The 21,479-nt window shown below is 36.9% G+C and overlaps 1 protein-coding gene across 1 annotated transcript in view; it reads left to right on the top strand.

Moving 5' to 3' along the window:
• Positions 1–212: 212 nt before the first annotated feature.
• The window catches only part of PARD6G (par-6 family cell polarity regulator gamma), a 149,865-nt gene continuing 128,598 nt past the window's right edge, over positions 213–21,479 (top strand). The window contains exon 1 of the mRNA XM_051970584.1: positions 213–544. Within this exon, the coding sequence (XP_051826544.1) occupies positions 473–544 (72 nt within the window). The 5' untranslated portion in view covers positions 213–472. The remainder of the gene's footprint in view (positions 545–21,479) is intronic.

Below are 21,479 nucleotides of genomic sequence, written 5' to 3'. Positions count from 1 at the left end.
GCCACTGAATTGCTGACAACAGAGCGCGTCCTCTGCCGGCGAGGAGCCTGAAAAGGCAGCGGCACCGGCAGCAGCCGCAGCAGCAGCTTCCAGACTCCAGGGAAATGGAATGATGAAGGGGAGGAGAGAAAGGGGGCGGTTCTCCAGTGAGGCGGAGCAATACGTGCAGGCGTCTTCCCTCCTAGCTTCTCTTCCCATTGAGTCACGGCGCGCTGTGAGCCCTGTTCGGGCGATTTTTACCTACTGAAGCCTGGGGAGAGCCGAGAGACTGAGGCGGGCGTTCCAATTAGAACGCTGGGGCAAAGTGGAGACTTCTCTCGTGGCTGCGGCGTTCCAAAGAGAGAGAAAAATCGCCTGTAGTCTGGGGGCCCGCCGCAGGCAGGGGGAGGGGGGCGCTTTCCCACAGACGGATCAGCTTTTTGCAGCCCTTGTTGAGCAAGGGCGAAGAATAGAGATAACTGGGACCGAAAAAATGAATCGGAGTTTTAATAAATCTCAGAGTCTGCGGTTTTTCGATTGCAACGCAGTGGAAGTCAAGAGTAAGGTAAGCAAGGCTGAATGCCAGCCCCCAGCCCCGATCCAGCCCTCCCTCCGCCTTTCTCTCCTGCAAATGAATGGAGATTCTTTCACGTTTTGAGACTTTAGGAAAGTGGGAGGCGAAAGAATTATTAGTGGCAACTTTTTTGCGCTCTTTTGATGTTTCTGAGATCGAGTAACAGGTCCACCTTTCTCCGGGTTGTGCTGGGGAATCCGAGGAATGTGCGACGTCTCTTGCAATCGATGGAGACTGAGGGACCCCCTCTGCAATCTAGACAGTGAGGGAGAAGTTTTGTGGTAGTGTATTCTTGTGTTTGGGGTTCGCTGTTCTCAGATTCCAGCAGCTACAGTGTAATCAGCCGGGGTAGCAGATTCCCTACCTATCCGCTGTCTGTCTTGTTGAGCTAAAAGCTTGGCTTTCCAACCCGGGGGGAGATGCCCGTTAGATCTAAGCGCGTCGGTAATGTAGGGAAACTATGGAAAAAATGTTACTGCTCCCGACCTACTCAATTTAAATTTGCTCTTTTGTTTAGTCGGACTGAAAAGCTATCCTAGACTCGAAGGAGGCTAGAGAGGAGGGCGACATTTCTTGGGCTAAACAATTTTTTTGGGGGGGTGGGCTGACAGTCTTAAAGCTCATTGAGGATTAGGATCTATGGAATGGAAAATTGGGGGGGGGTAGGAGGGGGCGGGAAGGACCTCCTCTTACAAGCTTCAGGGGGAGAAATATTTCCAAAGAGAAGGAATCCAGACACCCTTTCATTTTTCCCCTCTGTATATCCTCTCATATGTCTGCCCTCCTTGCTCCCTGTTTTCTTCTCTTTTCGCCCCCCCGCTAGCTGTTTGCGCCCCTGGTTGGGGCAGTTTAGTGAAGGCTTCTGGCGGATCCTAACCAGTGAGTCAGTCTCGCCTGCCTGCACTGAGCCCAACTCGTTCGCTTCTGGGAGCGTGTTTAAACTTGTTTGTGTGGTGTGTATGTGTTAGTGGTGTGTGTGTGTGTGTGTGTGTGTGTGTGTGTGATCCTCTGATATGATCTGCCGAATTTTCTCTCCTGTGGGGGAAGGCTCTCTTTCCTTCCCTTGCTTTCAACTGCAGACACGCTTGTCTGTGTCGGGTCATTATCTGTGCGGGCTCGTCGGGACCCGGAGGCTCACTGGGGGGAAGGGAGGGGTGTAGGAGAAGGCAGTGAGCAACACTGAAGGTTTGTTCCTCTGCATCTTTGCACTCGGATGGTCCTCATCTTCTCTGTTGTTCCTGGAAACCCGCCGAAGCTGTTGAAGCAGTGGGAGCCCGTGGGATTGTAAACCCGGCAGGGCATTACAGTTTGGAGCTGCCGAGGTTCGCAAAGCTCAGACAACAGAAGGTGCTACAGAAGACCCCAGGGGCGAGGAAGAGTGGGATGTCCAAAACCAGCTCTTCAGATTTTGGTAGTGTTTGAGCTCGATCTAGATTCGATAGTCTAGAACCCACCCCACCCCCATCATTCAGTTCACGTCTTCAGAGGGCGAGATTGTTGCCTGGGCCGGGCTCCCGAAATCAGGAACTGCAGGAGGTAGACAAACGTAGGACATTCAGCAACAGGCACTACACACATTCTTTTTCATTCTACTGTAGAAGCTAGATCGTCAGGAGGAAGCTGGATGCAGTCTTCTCTAAGCCTCCTTTAAAGCAATCTGTGCTTCCTTGGATTGCAAATTCAGTCGCCAAGCCTCTTCCACCTCTTTTGGAAGTATCCAGATAAAATTCAAGCCTGTTCAGAGTTATGTGAAGGATCATAAACAATACGGTTTAAAATCTTTTAGTTTCTTGAAGGCCGGTGAATGGGTGCTGACTTCTCAGGGAAGACAAGGGACCTGAACAAGAAGTCTTCCAACCTATTAGAAGTAAATGAAAGGGCTTGTTTTTTTGCTCATCCCCAAAACAAGTAACCTGCAGTACTCCCTGGAAGCTGAGACTTTATTACTAAGAAGAGAAGGGTTGGAATGATTTGCCCCTCTCTTGAAAAATGGCTTCAACTATCACTTCTCCACAGATGACAGAACTCTACAGTCAGCCTTTACTTCTCTGTCCTGCTCTAGAAACATAGGAAGTCTCTACCAGGTTTTCTTGCCAACACCTGGAATTCACTGAGTCTAAAACAAAGCTGTTTATCTTTCCTCTAAACCTTCTGATGTCACTGTTTTTGTCACAGATGCCACTGTTCACCCTAGACTCCCGTCTTAGAAATCCTGTTGTTATCTTCTACTCCTTACTCTCCTTTGCTTCTCAGTTACCAGCTCTTATCGATTGTGCTTCATCCGTATCTCTTACATTTGACCCATCTTCTCACCTCTTACTACCAAAATCCTGAGACAGGTCTTCATTACCATCAGCCTGAATTGTTGCAATAGCTTAGCAGGTTTTCTTTTCTTACCTTCCATCCCATTTTGATCCATTCTTCCTAATATATAGAGCTGTTCAGGTTACTACTCTGATCAAACCCCATGATGTCTTTTTCTTAGTTACTGAGCAGTTTACATGTTGAAACTTGTAAGGCTAGCATTTGAGATCTTCCACAACCTGACGCCAAACTATCTTTCGAGCCTTATTTCATACTTACTGCTTTTTATTTTCTCTGTGAGCTATCCAAAGTGGACTTCTTGTTCCTATATGTGTACCTCATCTTCTTATATCTGTAATGCCTTCATTCCTTCCTGTTCCCTATCTTCTCTCCATCCTTTTTCCTACCATCTCTTCTGCTAGAACTTTGCAACTCTCTTAGGTTCTTATTGTTCATTTGTTTCAGTCATGTGTGACTCTTGTGACCTCTTTTAGGATTTTTTTTTCTGGCAAAGATACTAAAGTAATTTGCTATTTCCTTTACCAGCTCATTTTTCAGATAAGGAAACTGAGGCTAACAGGGTAAAGTGAGTTGCTCAGGGTGACACAATCTTCCCGATTCCAGACTTTGCATTCTATCCATTTTACTACCAAGCTGCTCAACTCTTAAGTATTTGTATTATGGTTTCTTGTATATATGTAACATTCCTTTTCCCGTTATATCACCCACTCCTCCCTTAAGCACATGCTCTCTCTGAACATAGTAGATGCCTAAAAGTTTAGATTTAAGATCAGAAATTCAAAGCTAGAAGTGGACCTCAAAGGCCATCCCATCTAATTCTATTATTTCGTATGTGAGGAAAATGAAATTAAAGGTTAATTGATTTACCCAAGATCACACAGGTTGCAAACATAAGATACAAAAATTGAATGCAAGTGCTTTGAATCCAAAGTCAGTGCCTTTTTCAGCATATCCAGGGAGACTAGATAGAGTGCTGGGCCTGAAATCGGTAAGACTTATCTTTCTGAATTCAAATATGATTTCGGACACTTAATAGCTGTATGACCATGGCATGTTAACTCAGTTTGCCTCAGTTTCCTTATCTGTAAAATGAGCTGGAGAAGGAATGGCAAACCATTGTCTCTTTGTGAAGAAACTCCCAAATATGGTCACACTCTTTGTGATATGACCAAAGGGACTGAAAAGCAAATTTTCTCACATAGGAGATCTCTCAAGTCTGCATATAAGAAGGAGTGTAATATAACTGGATTTGGAATCAAAGAATCTGGATTGAAATCACAACTCTCCTGCTTACTATCAGAGTATTTTCCTTAACTGTGAGAGGACAGAACTAGATGACCTGTAAAGATTTTTTCTATCACTGGAACCCAAGAGTCCAAGTTTGAATGTAGTACTCATCTCTAAACCTTGAAACATGGAAAAACAGGAGGCATCCAGGGGATAGAACAGGAAAAAGAGACAGCTAAAAGCTAGTTGGTAAATATTCACTGGTTGTTTATGGAACATATCTTCATCTTTCTTTGAGCTTATGTAAAATCTTCTTAAAGTTGGATTTACTTGAAGACTTGGGAAGGTGGGGCTGAAGGTAGAGACAGTTGTTCATTTATATATATATATATGCATGTATGTATAATCAAGTAATATACAGATATCGATATATTCCAGTAGATGGTCTTGGTGCTGAACCCAAGGAACTAAAATACTCTTAATAGAGTAAAAAAAGTGGAGAAGTATGATTTTACTCTTTATACTTTTTGTTCCTTTTACTGTTTATTAGGTCTTACTAGCAATTATTAATTTCTTATGTGCTAGAGATTATGCTAGGTCATATATATACACACACACACACACACACACACACACACACACACAAACACACACATATACAATGAATAAAACAATTTCAGTTCACAAGTAGTCTGCATTCCAATGCAATAACACGTTTGAGTATGAGTATAGTCATTGAAAAAATTTATTTTAACTCTGATTTTTCTATACTTGTAGTTTCTTGTTAATGACATTTCAGAGTCCCTGGCACATGCCTGTTGGTTGATTTCAATTCTTTTTCTTAAAACTAAAAAGTGTTTGTAAAGAATGTTTTCTGAAAACCCAAATATAGTCATTTTAATAATATTTATATTTATATAGTACTTTACAGTATACAAAGCCTGTCTCTGACATGAAGTGCTCATCTAGTATTCCATTTTAAATGGGCCTCTCCCTAACTCCCAGGTAGTTATCTGACTTGCCTTATATTCACACAGCTAGTAAGTATCATAATCCGAATTTGAACTGAGGTAGTTTTAAATGCTATAGCTTTTGCTATCCTGTATAGAGTTACATTTAAGAAAATCATAACATTTTAGGGATTTCTTTTTCTTTTGTTCCTATAAACAGTGAACTGGGGAGTCTGTTAGTTGCCCTATATTATTCCAGAATCATGATTGGCTGTTCACTAATAGTAGATACTACTTAGACTCAAGTATTGCCATTCTCCCCTATCTTGAAAAAAACAAACCTCTTGCGTCCCATTTTCTGTTCTTGTCACTTCTTTGCTAACAAAGCTACTTATTTGGGGTACTGTCTTTCTAGATCCAAAGAAAGTCTGCATCAACCTGATAGTATTTGAGTTGTAACAATTGTCCAAATAGATCACAGATAAATTTTTTAAGCCGCTCAAGGTATTGGTGTGCTTTTTTCCCAAATGTTTTGAATGAACAATTGACTTTTCCCCTGTGGAATATTCTTCCTGAAGGATTTGGATTGTATTCTCTGAAAATGGGTCAGTGGGTACACTATATATTATGTTTCAAGACTGGGACTGAGCCGATGACTTGGTGGGTTCTGAAGGGACAGGGACAGGAGGATGTTAACAATTTCATTGAAGTTTTTTATGTCCTGGCATTTGAAATTTCTTTATTTTTTGAACTCTGGTTTTTGGCAGCACTACAGCTCTCCACACATCCCTTCCACGTTATGTCTCATGTCTTCTCTTGGAATAGTGATTGAGTAAACAGCTCTTTTCCATCAGTTAGTGGCTTTCCTTGCATCATCAAGGGCTGGTTCAGAATTGTCCCAACATGGTTAGATTCACTTGCAAGTGTAAACTACACCTCTTTTAATATTTTGGCCTATATGTGTATGTCTCACACACACACACACACACACACACACACACACACACACACAGAGTTTTTCTTACTTGATTTGGAAAGTAGCATCTAGACAAGAATCTTATCAGGTAACTGATGGGGCCCATCAGCTAGGCTGAAATAGTATTCTCTCCCTTATGATCCTCAGAATGCTGTGTCTTGCTTATCTTGCCTTCAGTGGCTTCCATTACTGCTACTACTTATTACTAGTCCAATGCTGTTTAGTCATTTTCAGTTGTGTCTGACTCTTTGTGATTTCTTTAGGGGTTTTCTTTACAAAGATACTGGAGTGACTTGCCATTTTCTTCTCCAGTTCACTTTATAATAAGGTGAGGAAATTGGGGCAAACTGGGTTTGATAACTTGCCCAGGATTACACAGCTAATAAGTATATGAAAACTGATTTGAATTCAGTCTTCCTAACTACAGGCCTTGAACTCTATTCACTGGGCCACCTCATTGCTTGATAATAATAGCATTTAAATAGAACTGTTAAGTTTGCAGTGTACTTAGAAGTTTTCTCATTTGATCTTCCCAAGAACCCTATGAGGTGGGTGTTATTATCCCAGTTTCAAAACTGAGGAAACTGACACAGAGAAGTTAAATGATTTGCTTAAGGTCACAATAGCAAGGAAGTGTCTGTGGCAATATTTGAACATGGTAGCTTCCAGTCTAGGGCTCTATCAGCTATCTGCTCATGATAATGATGGAGCTTCTTGAGTTGCAAAGCATTCTGGATTAGGAGTCAATGCTATTTATTTGAGTAAAAAGTCATTTGACTTTGGATTTCAATTTCCTTATCTTATAAAATTAGAGAGCAGGACTAAATTATGTCAAGTTCTAAATCTATGAACCTATGATAGTCCAATGAGTTGTGATTTAGGAGCTTACTAGAGCCAAAAGTAGAGATTTCATTTCTACATTTTTAAAAAAGAATTATTTTCTTTTTTTCCTCAATTTCATGTAAATAATTTTTAACATTCATTGTTTAGAATTCCTCCAAATTCCTTTCCTCCTTTTCCTTTCCCCTCCTTGAGAAGATAAGCATTTTGGAATAAATGATGAAAACATTTCCATATTAACCATGTTGCAAACCCCCCCCCCCCAAAAAAAAAAAAAGAAAGAGAGAGAGAAAAGAAAAGAAAAAGAAAGTAAAAATTTGCTTTGATCTGCTTTCAGACCCTATCAGTTCTTTCTATGGAGATGGGACAATTCCTTGGAATCATCTTGTATTATTGTTGTATTATTTTATTGCTAAGAATAATTAAGTCACTCAAAATTGATCATCATACAATGATCTGACTGTGCTCACCGCTTTTTTGTCAATTCTTATAAAGTTTTTCTGAAACCATTCTGCCTATAATTTCTTATAGCATAATAACATTCCATCACAATCATATAATTCAGTCATTCTCCAATTGATGGGCATCCCTTCAATTTCCAATTATTTGCCACTACAAAAAGAACGTCTATAAATATTTTTGTACAAATAGGTCCTTTACTTTTTTTTTGTCTCTTTGGAATACAGTGCCATTAGCATTTTTTGCTAGGTCAAAGGGTATGAAGTTTTATAGCCCTTTGGATATAGTTCCAAATTAGTCTCCAGAATGGTTGGATCAGTTCACAACTCCACCAAAAATTCATTAATGTCTCAATTTTCTCATATTCCCTCTAATATTTATTTTCTTTTTCTGTTTTAATTTGTATTTTTCTAATCAAAAGTAATTTAGAGCATTTTTTTTATATGATTGTAGAGTCTGTAAGTAGCCTGTTGATTTATTCTCCTGAATCACTTTTAGATTTTTAGCAGAGAGGTTGAAAAGTGGAACAGAGCTCCCTTTTTTTAGTTTATTTTTAATACATATTGTTTAATGAATAATGTTGGAAGAAAAAAAAATCAGAACAAATAGGAAAAATCACGAGAGATTAAAAAAAAACAGAAAAAAGAAGTGAACATAGCATGTACTGATTTACTCAAATCTCCTTAGTTCTTTGGTTGCAGATGTCATTTTCTGTCCATAGTCTATTGGGATTCCTTTGGATAACTGAACCAAGTTTTTCATAGTCGATCTTTGCACATTCTTGCTGTTATTGTATACAATGTATTCCTGGTTCTTTTTGTTTCCGTCAGCATTAATTCATATAAATCTTTACAGGTCTTTCTAAAATCAGTTTGTTCATTTTTTATAGAACAATAACATTCCATTATCTTCATGTACCAGGACTTGTTCAACCATTCCCTAAATTATGGGCATCCACTCCTTTTCCAATTCTTTGCTACCACAAAAAGAGCCGATAAACATTTTTGTACATGGAGGTCCTTCCCCTCCTTTAGGATATCTTTGGGAGGGACAGCTCCTTCTTGTTAAACTTTTTAAATTATCTTGTTGAATTTTTTGTTTTTTACCTCTTAGAGCTTTCCTAATACATACCTCCCCCCATGCATATTTGCAATATTCTGAAACTTTTGCTTTTCTTGATCTGTAATCAGTCCTTGCAAGTTTGCTTTGGGTTGTATTAGAGGAACTATCAGGAAAAGGGCTTTATCATAGTACATTATATACATATAAGCTGTTTGCTAGTATCATCATATCAATTACTGTTAACATCCAACCCAGGTTGATGGGCTGAGCTATTGGTTGCACTTCTAAAAGTATTAACACCAACTTATCTATGCTGCAATTTCCTCTTTTAAAATGAAGGTATTAGACTAAATGCCTGGTCCCTTTCAACTGGAATGCTTTGATCCTACAACCATGAAATTAAAAATTAAGATTTAAGAAAGAGAGCCAGGATTTCCTGAATGAAATAAGAGAGAGCTCTCTCAGTTTGTCTGGACTTGAGTCCCTTAAGTGACTCCAGAAGATGACTTATTTTAAGGTTGCTTTGGCATTGGTAATGACTTTGTTTAATCTTAATCTTTGGGGGAAGATGAGTGATTTTTGCCCCTCCTGCACTTTTTTGGATGTTGCTATAGGAGATTCTTGTATAAAGAGAGGCTGAATACTGTAGCTATTCTCCAATGTATAATCCTTCCCCTAAGTTTTTTAGCTCTGTTTTGTCTGGTGCTTCCACACTAAAGAAGAGTTGAAAAAAAAATTAAATGTTATTTGTCTAACTAAAGGAACAAGTCAAAACCAACAAAAAAGTGAGAAACCTACCCATACACAGTCTTACAGAAATGGAGAGTCACAACTAGAAGTTTTCTTCATCTGAAAGATGAGTAGGATGAATCAGATCTTTCCTAAGGCACCTCTAGTTCTAAATCCAATGTTATGTTTGATAAGGATTTGATTTCTGATTCCATAAATGTCCCTATTGTACTGCTAAATTAGCTCAAAGGCCTTTCCCCTTACTAAATCTCCAGGAGAGCTGGGATTGTGGTTTATCTAAGCTTTATGTCTCCTAATAGCTACTATTTTTTTTAATAATAATTTTTTATTTACAGAACCCATGCCAGGGTAATTTTTTACAATATTATCCCTTGCACTGACTTCTGTTCCGATTTTTCCCCTCTCTCCCTCCACCCCCTCCCCTAGATGGCAAGCAGTCCTTTATATGTTAAATATGTTGCAGTATATTCTAGATACAATATATGTGTCCTAACACCTACTATTTAAAGTTCTGCTTGCACTGAATTCCAATACCAAATATTCATTTGCTTAAAAGACTATTTTACAGAGAACTTGCACAAGGTAAATTTTCACAAAGAGGTCAGATGATACTTTCAAGGTCTCTCTGGAGAACTTTGGTATTGATTATGAGACAGGAGACACTGGCAAAGGACCATTGCTACACAGGTATCAAAAGGTGCTGAGCTCTTATGCGCAAGCAGAATTATGGCTCAAAAGAAATGTGAGATGAACAAAATTGAGCCCTCTCCTTCTCAAATGTACATACGAACTCTCTTGGTGCTCTATGGTAAGAGTTCCAAGCTTGTATTGGTCTGAGAAACCATACTGTGCCAAGACCCTAACATTGTGACTTTGTTTTAGACCTCTTTAAATAAGAAAGATAACAAAAAGACACATGCTAATTTCTCAGATATAGTGACAATTCAACAGATTAGTCCTCTGCTTTGAACTTAATAGGGAGAATACTGGGGCAGTTAAGGTGGTGCAGTGGATAGAAGCATCAGCCCTATAGTCAGAAGAACCTGAGTTCAAATCTGGTCTCAGACACTTAACACTTCCTAGTTGTGTGACTTTAGGCAAGTCATTTAGTCTTTTTTTTTTTTTTTTTTTGCCTCAGCCAAAAAAAAAAAAAAATTAGTGAGAATACTAATAACTTTAAGGAATATTTAGGATGGAAAACCACTTTAGTCACAAATATGAAATTCAACAATTCAAAATAGTGTTCTTTTTTTCCTTTTTCCTTTTAAAAATCTTTTACCCTACAATTAAAGGTAAGGGGGAGAGGAGGGAAAGAAATCTTATGTCCCCAAATTAAAGATCTTACCCACATCCACAATTGGGAATATATTTAAAGCCACCATCCAGGAGTATATACATCTGGTAAGACCTATCATCACTACCAGACTTGCAATCTAGTTACTCTTATCTAGTCTCCAACATTTGGAATGGGTGAATCTTCTAGGTTGTTTTGGTGACAGGGTAGAATATCTTTTCTCCTCTGGGTAAGCCCTTACATATATGGTTTCTAGAAGCTAATCTCCAGTGGGTCTATTTCATTTTGTCTCTGTATCTTTTTGTCTCTCTGTCTCCCTCTGTCTCATCTGTTTAGTCCACTCACCCTACAAGCACATAGAAGTCCTAGAATACTAGAAACAGTAAAGAATGCAATTGTTAATTTTTTAATTAATAAAATTCTATTTTTTTTTTGCTCTCTATGCCCAAAAAAAAAGAGGAAAAGGAAAAAAAATAAGATCACAACTTTTATAACAAATATGCATAGGCAAGCTATGTCCAAAAAAGACATGTCTTAATCTGCACCCTGGTCCATCCCCTCACTGTCAGAAGGTGGATAACATGCGTCATCATGATTCCTCTAGAATCCTTGGTTGATTAAAATTCTTAAGTCTTTCAAAGTTGTTTGTCTTTACACTGTTGTGGTTATTGTATAAATTGTTCTGGTTCTGCTCCCTGCCCTCTGGAATGTGGTTCTTAAAGAAAAATTGCAGAAACAATTTCTGCACCCTAGATAATTTAATACCTTTTGAAAAAAAAAAAGATAAAATTTGTCTAGTAACTAGTTTAAAATAAGGGGGATACAATCAGTTTAAACAGAAGTATCCTATTATAATATTTGGAACTGCCAGTTTGAACTAATATCAAACTCAATTCCATGAAAGGTCAGATACATCCATTTACTTAGCTTCATCCCTTCTGGAGGAGGCAGCTCCTTTTTTTTTTTCTTGGTCCAGTCTTTTCTTTTGTCCAGTGTCTTGTCCCTTCCTTCTACCTTTTTTGTTTTGTCTTCTCTCAATCTCTCTGTTTTTTATTTTTTTGGATTCAGAAAACAATTGGGAATTAGAGGCCAGAGCATGCAATTTGGAGTCTGCATCCATGTATCTGAGTTTGAATTCTGGCTCTTGTATTGACCACTTGGGCAGTTTTCCAGATTTGTAAGATTTTCCTCATTCATAAAATAAAGGGCTGGATTACATCTGAGCTTCTTAACTTTTTTTTTGTATCATGGAGTCTGTTGGCAGGCTTATAAAATCAATGGACCCCTTCTCAGATTTTAAATGTATAAAATAGACTATATAAGATTACAAAGTAAACCAGTTATATAGTTATCAGTTTTTTTCTTAGACACCAGATTAAGGTGTCCTAGAATAGATGATATTTGAGGTCCCTTTAAGATCTTCTAAAAGACATTTTCTGCTTTCAGTAGGAAGAGGGGAATACAAGTAAATAACCGGCACATTTAAGGCATTTTATACATGCTTATTAATTGATCAAGAAGCTTTTGTGAATATTTTTAGAAAAATTTAAATAAGTAGTTATTTTAATCCTTGGTAATGTGGTTATTACTGTTGCTCTGATAGAATTCTTCAATTTCTCATAATGCAGAATTATAGAAAGAGCGTGTCTAAGGGGTCATCTGGGCCAACCAACTGCCTCCAGGCATGTTCCACACCTAAGCTGTCTAGAACAGGTTGCAGGTTGTCAATCCTGTTTTTAGAGATCATTGGGGTTGGTTGTTCCATATCCTTGCTTGTGAAGTTAATTAAATTTGTAGACTGCCTTTTCCAAGTCCTATAACCTAGCCAGTCTCTTGAAGCTCTCTGATTATCCATATACCTTGTTACATGGAAATTTGTTAACGAGTTATTTATCTTTGATTCACCTTACATAGTACCCAAATACAATCACTCACCTAGGCTTTTCTCTTAAAATTTTCCTTTATGCTTTCACATGCATTCTTCTTTTTCACTACTATCAATAAACATTTAATACATGCTTACTATGTGCTAAGTACTGAAAATGCAAAAATAATTAAGGGTCCCTGCCCTCAAGGAGATCACTACCTAAATGAGTGAAACAACATGCAAACAAATACTTAAATAAGCTACATACAGGATAAATAGGAAATTTAGGAGCAGAAAGAAAGCACAAGAGTTAAGAGGGGTTGGGAAAAGCTTATTATAAAAGATAGGATTTTAGATTGTACTTAAAGGAAGCCAGAGAAGTCTAGGTGGAGTTGAGGAGAGAGCAGACAAGTCCAACCAGACAAAATGCCTTGAGGTGAAAGACGGAATGTTTTTCTCAGAACATCCTGGAGGTGGAGAAGGGGAAGTAGGTTTGTAGAGTTATAAATCCCAAGCACAAGATTTTGTATTGTATCCCGAAGCCATTAGAGTTTGTGGAGTAGGGGAGTGACTTTGTCAGACTGTGCTTTAGGAAAATCTTTGGAGCAGAGGATGAATTAAAGTAGGGAAGAGAGGTTTGAGGCAGACAGACTCAGCAGCAGGATACTGCAACAGTTCCCACGTGAGGTGATGAGGGCCTGCACCTGAGGAGAGAGGAGGGTGTATTGAAGAGATGTTGCAAAGATGAAATAAACAGATTGGACATGGGGTGCGGTGACAGATAGTGAGGAGACAAGCTTGACTCCTAGGTTGTGAGCCTGAAGGCCTGGGAAGATAGTGTTGCAGTATGGTGTTACATTAACAGGGAAGGGAAGAAGGGAGGGAGAGTGTAGAGGAAAAGATAGAATTCAGTTTTTGCACACGTTTAGTTTACCATGTTTAATTGGATATCCAGGTCAAGATGTCTGAAAGGCAGTTGGAGACTGAGATTGGAGGTCAGCAGAGAGGTTGGGGCAGGATAGATAATTCATTGTTACCATTTGAGGATTATTGAAGCATCTCCATAAATGGCCTCGAAGTTCCTAGACCCTACCAACTTCAATTTATTATGCATATTGCTTTCATCATTCATTCCCCCACCAAAAAAATCTTCAGTGTCTAAAGGATCAAGTCCAAATTCTTTAGTTTGCCATTTGAGGCCCTCCACAACTTGGTTCCACCCTAACTTTTCAGCTTTCTTTCTATATAAACCCTTCTCTTCAGTCAAGTTGGTCTGACCTCTACCTCCCAGAACAGATTTGAAACAATGCCATCCTTTCACACACCATTTTCCCACGCATACCCCCTTTGCCTGTTGAAATCCCATTTATCCTTCAACTCTAGCTCAAGCTCATCTCCACTGATTAAAAAAAATAATAATGGTTTTTATTTTTTTTCTCAATTATAACTGAGAACAATTTGACAATTTTTTAAAAATTATTTTTGTGTTCCAAATTCTCTTCCTCCCTTCTCCCCTTGTAAGAAGATAAGCACTTTGCTATAGATTTTATACATGAAGTCATGTAAAAGAGCACATTATCTAAAAACTCTGATAGCACTTAGTTCCTTTAAGAGTATTCTGGAAAACTTTTCATTTAATGTTAAATGTTAGTCTTCCCCTAGTTAGCTCAGCCATTTCTAAAAGTCTGCTAGGATATGGAGCTTACGCCAGAGTTTCCCTGAGATTAGATAAAATACTTTATTCTTCTAGAGGACGATATCACTGTCTCCTTTTTAGAGAATGGTTCCTCAGCTCTAAGTATTTGGGAACCAAGAGCCTGTTGTGTCAAGAATAAGGCTTAGGAAAAAGGAGGAATCCATTGTTGGTTTTAAGAAGTAACTTTTTTTTGTTTTTTTTTTTGGTAAACATTTTGAATACCTATACTAATTTCCTGTGGAATTGGGAAATCATAGGGGAAAAAAAAATACTGATAAATTGCTGAGGTGAGAAACCATTTCTTTTCTCCCTCCCCTTCATCTTACTTTGTATTCTCAGTGTCTTGCACAGTGTAAACATTTAAGAAATTCTTGTCGGCCAAGTAAATGATCATTTATTAATTACCTCTTAGATGGTAGGCACTAATGTCTAAACCTTTCATTTTATAGATGAGACCCAGAGAGATTACATAACATTTATATACTTGGTAAACATCAAATGTTGAATTTAAACCTGTTTCCTGAATCTAAAGTTAATAACTTACCCACTGTGTTATGATACCTTCTGAAAGTCACTTTTATCCTTATGCTCCCAATGCTTTGCATATAATGTTCATTGACTTGAAGCTACTTCAAACTTTTACAGCCTCAATTTCCTAATCTGTAAATTGGGGTGAGGAACATACTGCTTCTGAATAGGGCTGTAAACCCTGAAAGCACTATCTAGAATGTGAGTCATCATATTTATTTTGAGCAACAAATAGAGTTGCATATTCTTTTGCTATGGACTATCGTTGGCAAATTTGCTAGAAGCAAGGTTGCTCCTTATTCTAGTGTGCTCTGTTCAGTTAAATGGCAATTGTTGGTTTGAAGAGATATGACTTGTCTTCAAAATGAAAGTAATCCTTGGTACTTGACATCCTTATTTTACAACTGATTTTTTAATTTAAAAAATATTTTAACAGAAAATTGTAATTTTTGCCTAGAAAAAGTATTTGATATTCTTAAACATTGTAGTCTCTCAGTCATCTCCATCACAATAAAATCAATTACTTCTTTTTTTGTGAAGTAAATATAAAAAGAACATATATAAAAATCAGGAGGTAACAAAATCAGGTGCCTTTCTTTCATAATGATGAATGACAATTATAAATGAAATAAAGAATAAAGTATCATTAGAGATAAACAATTCTGATTATATAAAATATAAAAAATTTCTGCACAAATAAAATAAATTATATCAGAATTAGAAAGAAAATGGTAGAGTGAGAATATCTAATATCCATATTAGACTGATAGACAAAATACCAAGAACCATTCCCCAATACATAAATTGTCAAAAGATATGAACAGTTTAAAAAATTGCAAACTCTAAGTGATCATATGAAGATGTGCGCAAATTAGTAAGTAAAATAGTAAGAGGAATACAAATCAAAAACAACTTTGAAACTTTACCTCATCTTATTACAACTCTAGTTCAACTCCTATTAAAAAATATCTACTGTTGGTCATGTAGCTATTGTTTGAAGATTTCCAAGGAGGAGCAATCCACTATTTTTTGAAGAAGTTCATTCCATATTTTGACAGGGAAACCGATGATGCCTTTTCTGTTAGTAGATTTGTGATGAAGTCCACTCATTCTGTGTTTCCTTTGTAATTGTGAAATTAAAAAAAAAAAAGACTATGCTGTCCACACCCTTTGACCTAGAAATCACATTGTGGGACTTATTCCTTAAGGACAACAGACAGAAATAGAGATCCAATGACCATACATACACATATGCACACAGATGTACATTCATAATAGTTCTTATGGTGTCAAAGAATTGAAAATAATTAGGAAGTTGCTAAAAATGGGGGGGGGGAGACTATGATATATGAGTATAATGGAATTTTATTTAATAAGAAATGATGAATACAAGGAATTCAGAGAAACATGGCACAATCTATATGAATTGTGGCACAGTGAAATTAGCAGAAGTAAATGAATAAAATATACATTGACTACAGTGTTATAAATGAACTAGAATTCACTAAAAGGAACAAGAACACTTGAGTATTGGAAAAAACAGTAAAGACTTTGGAAAAGAGATAAAGAAATCTACCTCTTCCTCCCCATATCAGAGAGATGAGCTAGTAGAACACAATGTTATATACATTGTTCGGTAAGATTTCTGTGATAGGAAGACAAAAAAATCAAAGAAATATTTAAAATTAAAAAAAAAAAGACAGTAAGAAACATTGAACCTGATATACAATGATTTTTGTTTATGACTTTTAAAAACAACACTATTTTGTAAAATGAGATGGATCTGTATTTCATTTAGCTTTAGAAAACTTGACCCTGGTAACAGTAATCTGTAATTTGTGGAACTCAGCCCAGTTCTCTTAAACCAGAAACTTTTTCTTTATAGTCAAAAAATGTTTCAGATACCCCCCCCCCCAGATAAAATACTTAATTTTTGTAGTTGGACAGATGGAGATTTCAGACTTATGCCTATTAAAACACTTTGCTTAGGATAGTAGTCTTGCAATGTATACTATGCATCCTTTCCTCATCTTCAATTCAGATATAAATGCTCCCTTAAGCTATTACCTTTGATATGGGATGAATCTCCATTTGAAAATATCAGTAAATGAAGAATTCAAGCTGGTGGGGCTGTAAGAGTTTTGTAGGATACAAATTATCTGAGGGACCAGCATGGGCTGCTTCTGTTTTGCTGTCAGCTTGGTCTTAGGAGGAGGAGGAGTAACACAGCACACACATTGTTTTCTGCATGTAGACTTCAGGACTGTTGGTAAAAACTTTTATCATCTTTATGGATGAGTTGGATCTAGCTGGCCTTGAATTAAGAATACAGACAATCTACGTTAAAACTAAAATGCCTTCATTCTGTATTAGGGAACTCTCATCTCTTTTTCCCATTTTCTTACATCAAAGCATTTTTTAATTGAAAGTAATCTTATAAACCACCCTAGCCCTTGGCACCAACCAAAATGAAAAAGGCTTTTTTAAAGGAATGGTTCTTTATCTTCTTCATTATTCTTCTTCCTCTTTTTTATTCCTTTAATGTAGTCCTCCCTTAAGGTTCTGTCTTTAGAACTTTAGAACTTCATCTCTTGCCCTTTTCATCCATATTTCCTCCCCCCCCCCCACTTTTATCACTACTACAGTGTTGTCTCCCAAATCCATATCTCACCTCTCAAGTTCCAGATGGGATTGGGGAAGAAGCTGGGTACATTTAGCCTGGAAAAGAAAAGAGTAGGAGAGAGGAGGCACATGAAAATTGTGTTCAAGTAATGGAGGAAAATTTTGATTCCTTCTGCTTATCTCAGATAATGGAATTTTGAACTTGCAAAGTTAGGCTTGATATTAAAAAACAACAACAACAAACCCAAACTTCCTAATGACTGGAGGTATCCAAAAATAGACTAGATTGTTTTCAAAAGTAGTGAGATTATAGACTAGATTGCTTTCAAAAGTAGTGAGATCCCCATCAATAGTTGTCTTCAAAAAATTCTGGATGACCACTTGTTGGATACATTTACAGAGGATAGATTCTTGTTTAGGTACAGATTGTACTAACTGGCCTTTGAAATTCTTTCCAATTCTTCATCCTGGATAATTGAGGGGTATATTTTAAGTTAAGTTCCAAACTATTCTTTTTTCATCTTTCTACTTAAACTTGTAGCTCCTCCTTACTTCCCTATGTCAATTAATGGGATCACTGTTTTCCTAGTTAACCCAGATTTGAAACCTCAGGGTCAACTTTTTTCCCTTCACTCTCCTTTTTTTCTTTTTTTGGTCTGTTTTGTTTGAGATAGAAATTCCTTAAATACCTCTTTTTAGTTGATAGTCTTTTTTTTTTTCATTGATAGAATTGTTTTTTGAGAATTACATCTTGCTTTTTAGAATAACCTTATTTTGCTATGCTTTATATATTTTTTTCCTGGTTGCAGAGTAATTCAGGGTTATTTAAATTAAATACATTTTTCCTGATTTGCTTGCAAAATTTATGGCTTGGCATTGCAATTCCAAAATTTCATTTCACGAGTTTCACACATGGGATTTTTCTCTGGATATCTGTGGATTTGTTCACTCTGTACTTTGACTTCAATATTCAACATAGTCTATATTTTTATGTTATTTCCTGAAGTATGATATACAATTTAAAAAATTTAACTTTTTTCCCCCTTTGATATCTAATATCCTCACATACTGTCTTCAAAATATACTGAATTGAGTATATATAATTCGTATGTTCTTTTAAAGGTTTGTTTTCTTCTTGTACCAAATTTTCTTTTATTTATGAATTTTCAATTTCCAAGTCATTCTTCCTCCTCCTTGCCCTAAATCCCAGCCTCTTCTGGGATCTTTCTTTGGAGAGATCTTTCATATTTGCTAAATTTTCTAGTCTGCTATTTGTCTTTATTAAATTCTGCTTTGAGCTTTCTGATTTCTGACTTAATTTCTGTCCAAATACTTATTTCTCCTTTGATTCATTTCATGTTCAATGGAGAGTCCACACAACTTTCTTTTTCCTTCTGAGTTTTTGGTTTACTTTCTTTCTTAATTCATTATGATATGCTATTTAAAAAGATTTATAGTGATTTTCTTTTCCTTTCTTTTTTTCCTTCCTTTCTTCCTTCCTTCCTTCCTCTCTCTGTTTCTCTCCTCTCTTTCTTTCCTTCTTCCCTCTCTCCCTCTTTCTTATTTTTTTGTTTGAGAATTAGACTTGTAGTCAGTCATTCTTTATTAGGCATTTTTGCCTTTCAGACTGTCTTTTGAAGTCTTAGTAATTTTTCTTTTTATTCATTGGCCTCTTCCACTTTCATTGCTGTGTCAAACACCTTTTTTTCCTGCTTGGATCCCTGAGGCTGAGAGATTTAAGGGTCCTACTGATTCCCTGTCCACAACAAACTCTATTTGGAAACTAGATTAGGTTTTCTTGTTCCCTTTCTATTTTGCATTGAAGCCACTTTGCTTTTAGCAAGTTCTGTGATAGATTCCCTTCTACTCATCTCACCTTAAGCCTTAAAGGTTTCACTTCTTTAATGTATTCCTTTTCCTTTGTGTGATGGGGGGCAGAATCAATGCCAATGTCCTTTAACTCTTTGGGGTTGAGAACTGAGGGGGGATTTTCACAGTAAGTCACTGTTACAGGGGAAGCACATATGGGTTTCCAGTCAAATCTTGAAACAAAACTATAAAGTTATTTGCATCGACTGTTCCTGGTGAGCTGGATTTTAATTTAAATTTAACTTTAGTTAATTTTAATTTAAACTTAAGTATTTAAATTCTCTGATGTCATTTCATGAAATTCATGCAGTGTTTTTGTCCTATCTTGTAATTCAGCTTTCATTGCCATATAGTTGTTGTGTAATTCTATTTTGGCAAGTTTTTAGGTTGGAAAGTTATGGGATAATTGACTATTGTCTGTGGTCTTGTCTATTATATGACTCTGTACAAACAAGCCACTATCATCCTGGGTCTTGGGTTCCTCAAAGGAGGAAGTCCTTAAGTATCCTTCTAATTCTGATTCTGTGGTTTATGAGGAGACTATTTACCCTCTAAGACTCCTTTTACCTTTTAAATAGTATGATAAAGTGAGAATTGGTTACCAGTTAATATATTTATTCAACTATGTTCAAGCTTTCCTAAATTATTCTTTAACCCCAATTCAGCCTAAGATAATGGATTTTCTGGTTAGCTCTCTGAAGAATTAGAATGGGCATTTCACCTCAGAAGTAGGGAGAACTTTTTCTATTTTAGTCTTTTGTTCTATTTTATTCTGACCTGGCATCCATAAGACTTTTTTGGTCCCATTCTACTTTAAATATGTGGGTTATCAGTTTAGCTGTGTTGAAGAATGAAATCTCCCACCTTTGTTGCTTAAATAATTTAAATTCTCTCTGTAGTTCTACAAATGTTTCTCTGATATTATGACTAACATTCTTCCTTTGGATTTTGTCACATGATTAATTGATAGGTGTATGGACAAGATGCAGGCCTAAGACAAGTACACAGGAAGGCCAGCAATTAACGAACATTGCCTGACCTGCTCCATGCTGGCAAGTACGATAGGTATTTAGTCTATCTAGAAGGTGTCATGTACACAAAGTTCATATCTTTTGGTTGCTAATAGACAAAAAGTATGTCCCCAGAGGGCATCTTCTCAAGTTACCGAGTGCCTAGCCAGGGATCCTTAGTGACAAGAGGGCAGACCACTGTCTAATATCAAATCTTGATGTTCAAGGCCTCAGAGTCCCCTTCTACTATACTTAGACTCAAGATATAACCAAAAACCCAGAATCTTCCTGAGTTGAGCGATTTCCTAGCATACAGGGAAGAGATGCTTATAGTTCCATAAGTGACATTGTAATCCTGACTTTGCACACAGGAGCCTTCCATTCATTCCAAAGATATTTACTGGGCAGTCAACATTGCAGTGCTATGCTAGGAACTACGATCTCAAGACATGTAGTGGCTAACAATAGGTAGATAGATCCATCTCTCTTATCTATTGGTCTGTACATCTGTCTGTCTATTGGTCTGTCTGTCTATGTCTCTATACATATATATGTAACCTACATATGACCTAGTAATAGGTTTACAACATAAATTACATTATGTAAGTGCAGTGAGAAGTATAGAGGTATCATTTCTAGCTGGGGAATAAAAGGGTATCAGGAGGAGGTAGCATTTGAGCTGAGCCTTAAAGGCCAGATAGGATTTCTTTGGGTTAAGTTAGTACAAAAGGGCATTCCATTTTTTAAAAAAATGTTTTATTAGTGGTCTTTTAAAGAATCATACATTATTTACTCCCTCTCTGTTGACTGTCAGGAGACATGCTTTCATGAAGTTTTTTGAACAAAAAGATTGATCACTGCAGGGAGTTGAATTCTGAAGTCTCTTAATGTTGCTTTCCTCTACAATATTTCTTTTGCATTATTATTACACTATGTCGGACTCTTTGTAACCCTATTTGAGGTTTCCTTGCACTAATACTGGAGTAGTTTGCCATTTCTGGTTCCAACTCATGTTTACAGATAAGGAAACTGAGGCAAACAGGATTAATTTATTTAGGGTTACATAGCTAGTAAATATCTGAGGCTGGTTTTGAACTCAGGAAGATGAATATTTTAGACTCTAGGCCCAGGATCCTATCCAATGCACCACCTAGCTGCCTTCTTACTCTATAGTCATTGTGTAAATTATTCTACTTTGTTCTGCTTCAATTTAGATATCTTTTCAAGTTTCTCTGAGTTCTTTAAATTATTTCTTATTGGTGTAATAATATTCCATTGCATTCACCTAACAATTTGTTCAGCAGTTTCCTAATTGATGGACACCCACTTTCCTTCCAGTTATTTGACATAACAAAAAAGTGCTGCTATAATTATTTTTTTATTTATGGGAACTTTCTCATCTACTTTGACCTTCTTAGGGTTTATGACTCATAGTGATATTACTGGGTCAG

Source organism: Antechinus flavipes, chromosome 1, assembly GCF_016432865.1.
Source record: "Antechinus flavipes isolate AdamAnt ecotype Samford, QLD, Australia chromosome 1, AdamAnt_v2, whole genome shotgun sequence".
Taxonomy (NCBI): Eukaryota; Metazoa; Chordata; class Mammalia; order Dasyuromorphia; family Dasyuridae; genus Antechinus; species Antechinus flavipes.
Note: the sequence above shows the minus strand (reverse complement) of the source record. Positions and strands in the feature narration are given on the sequence as shown.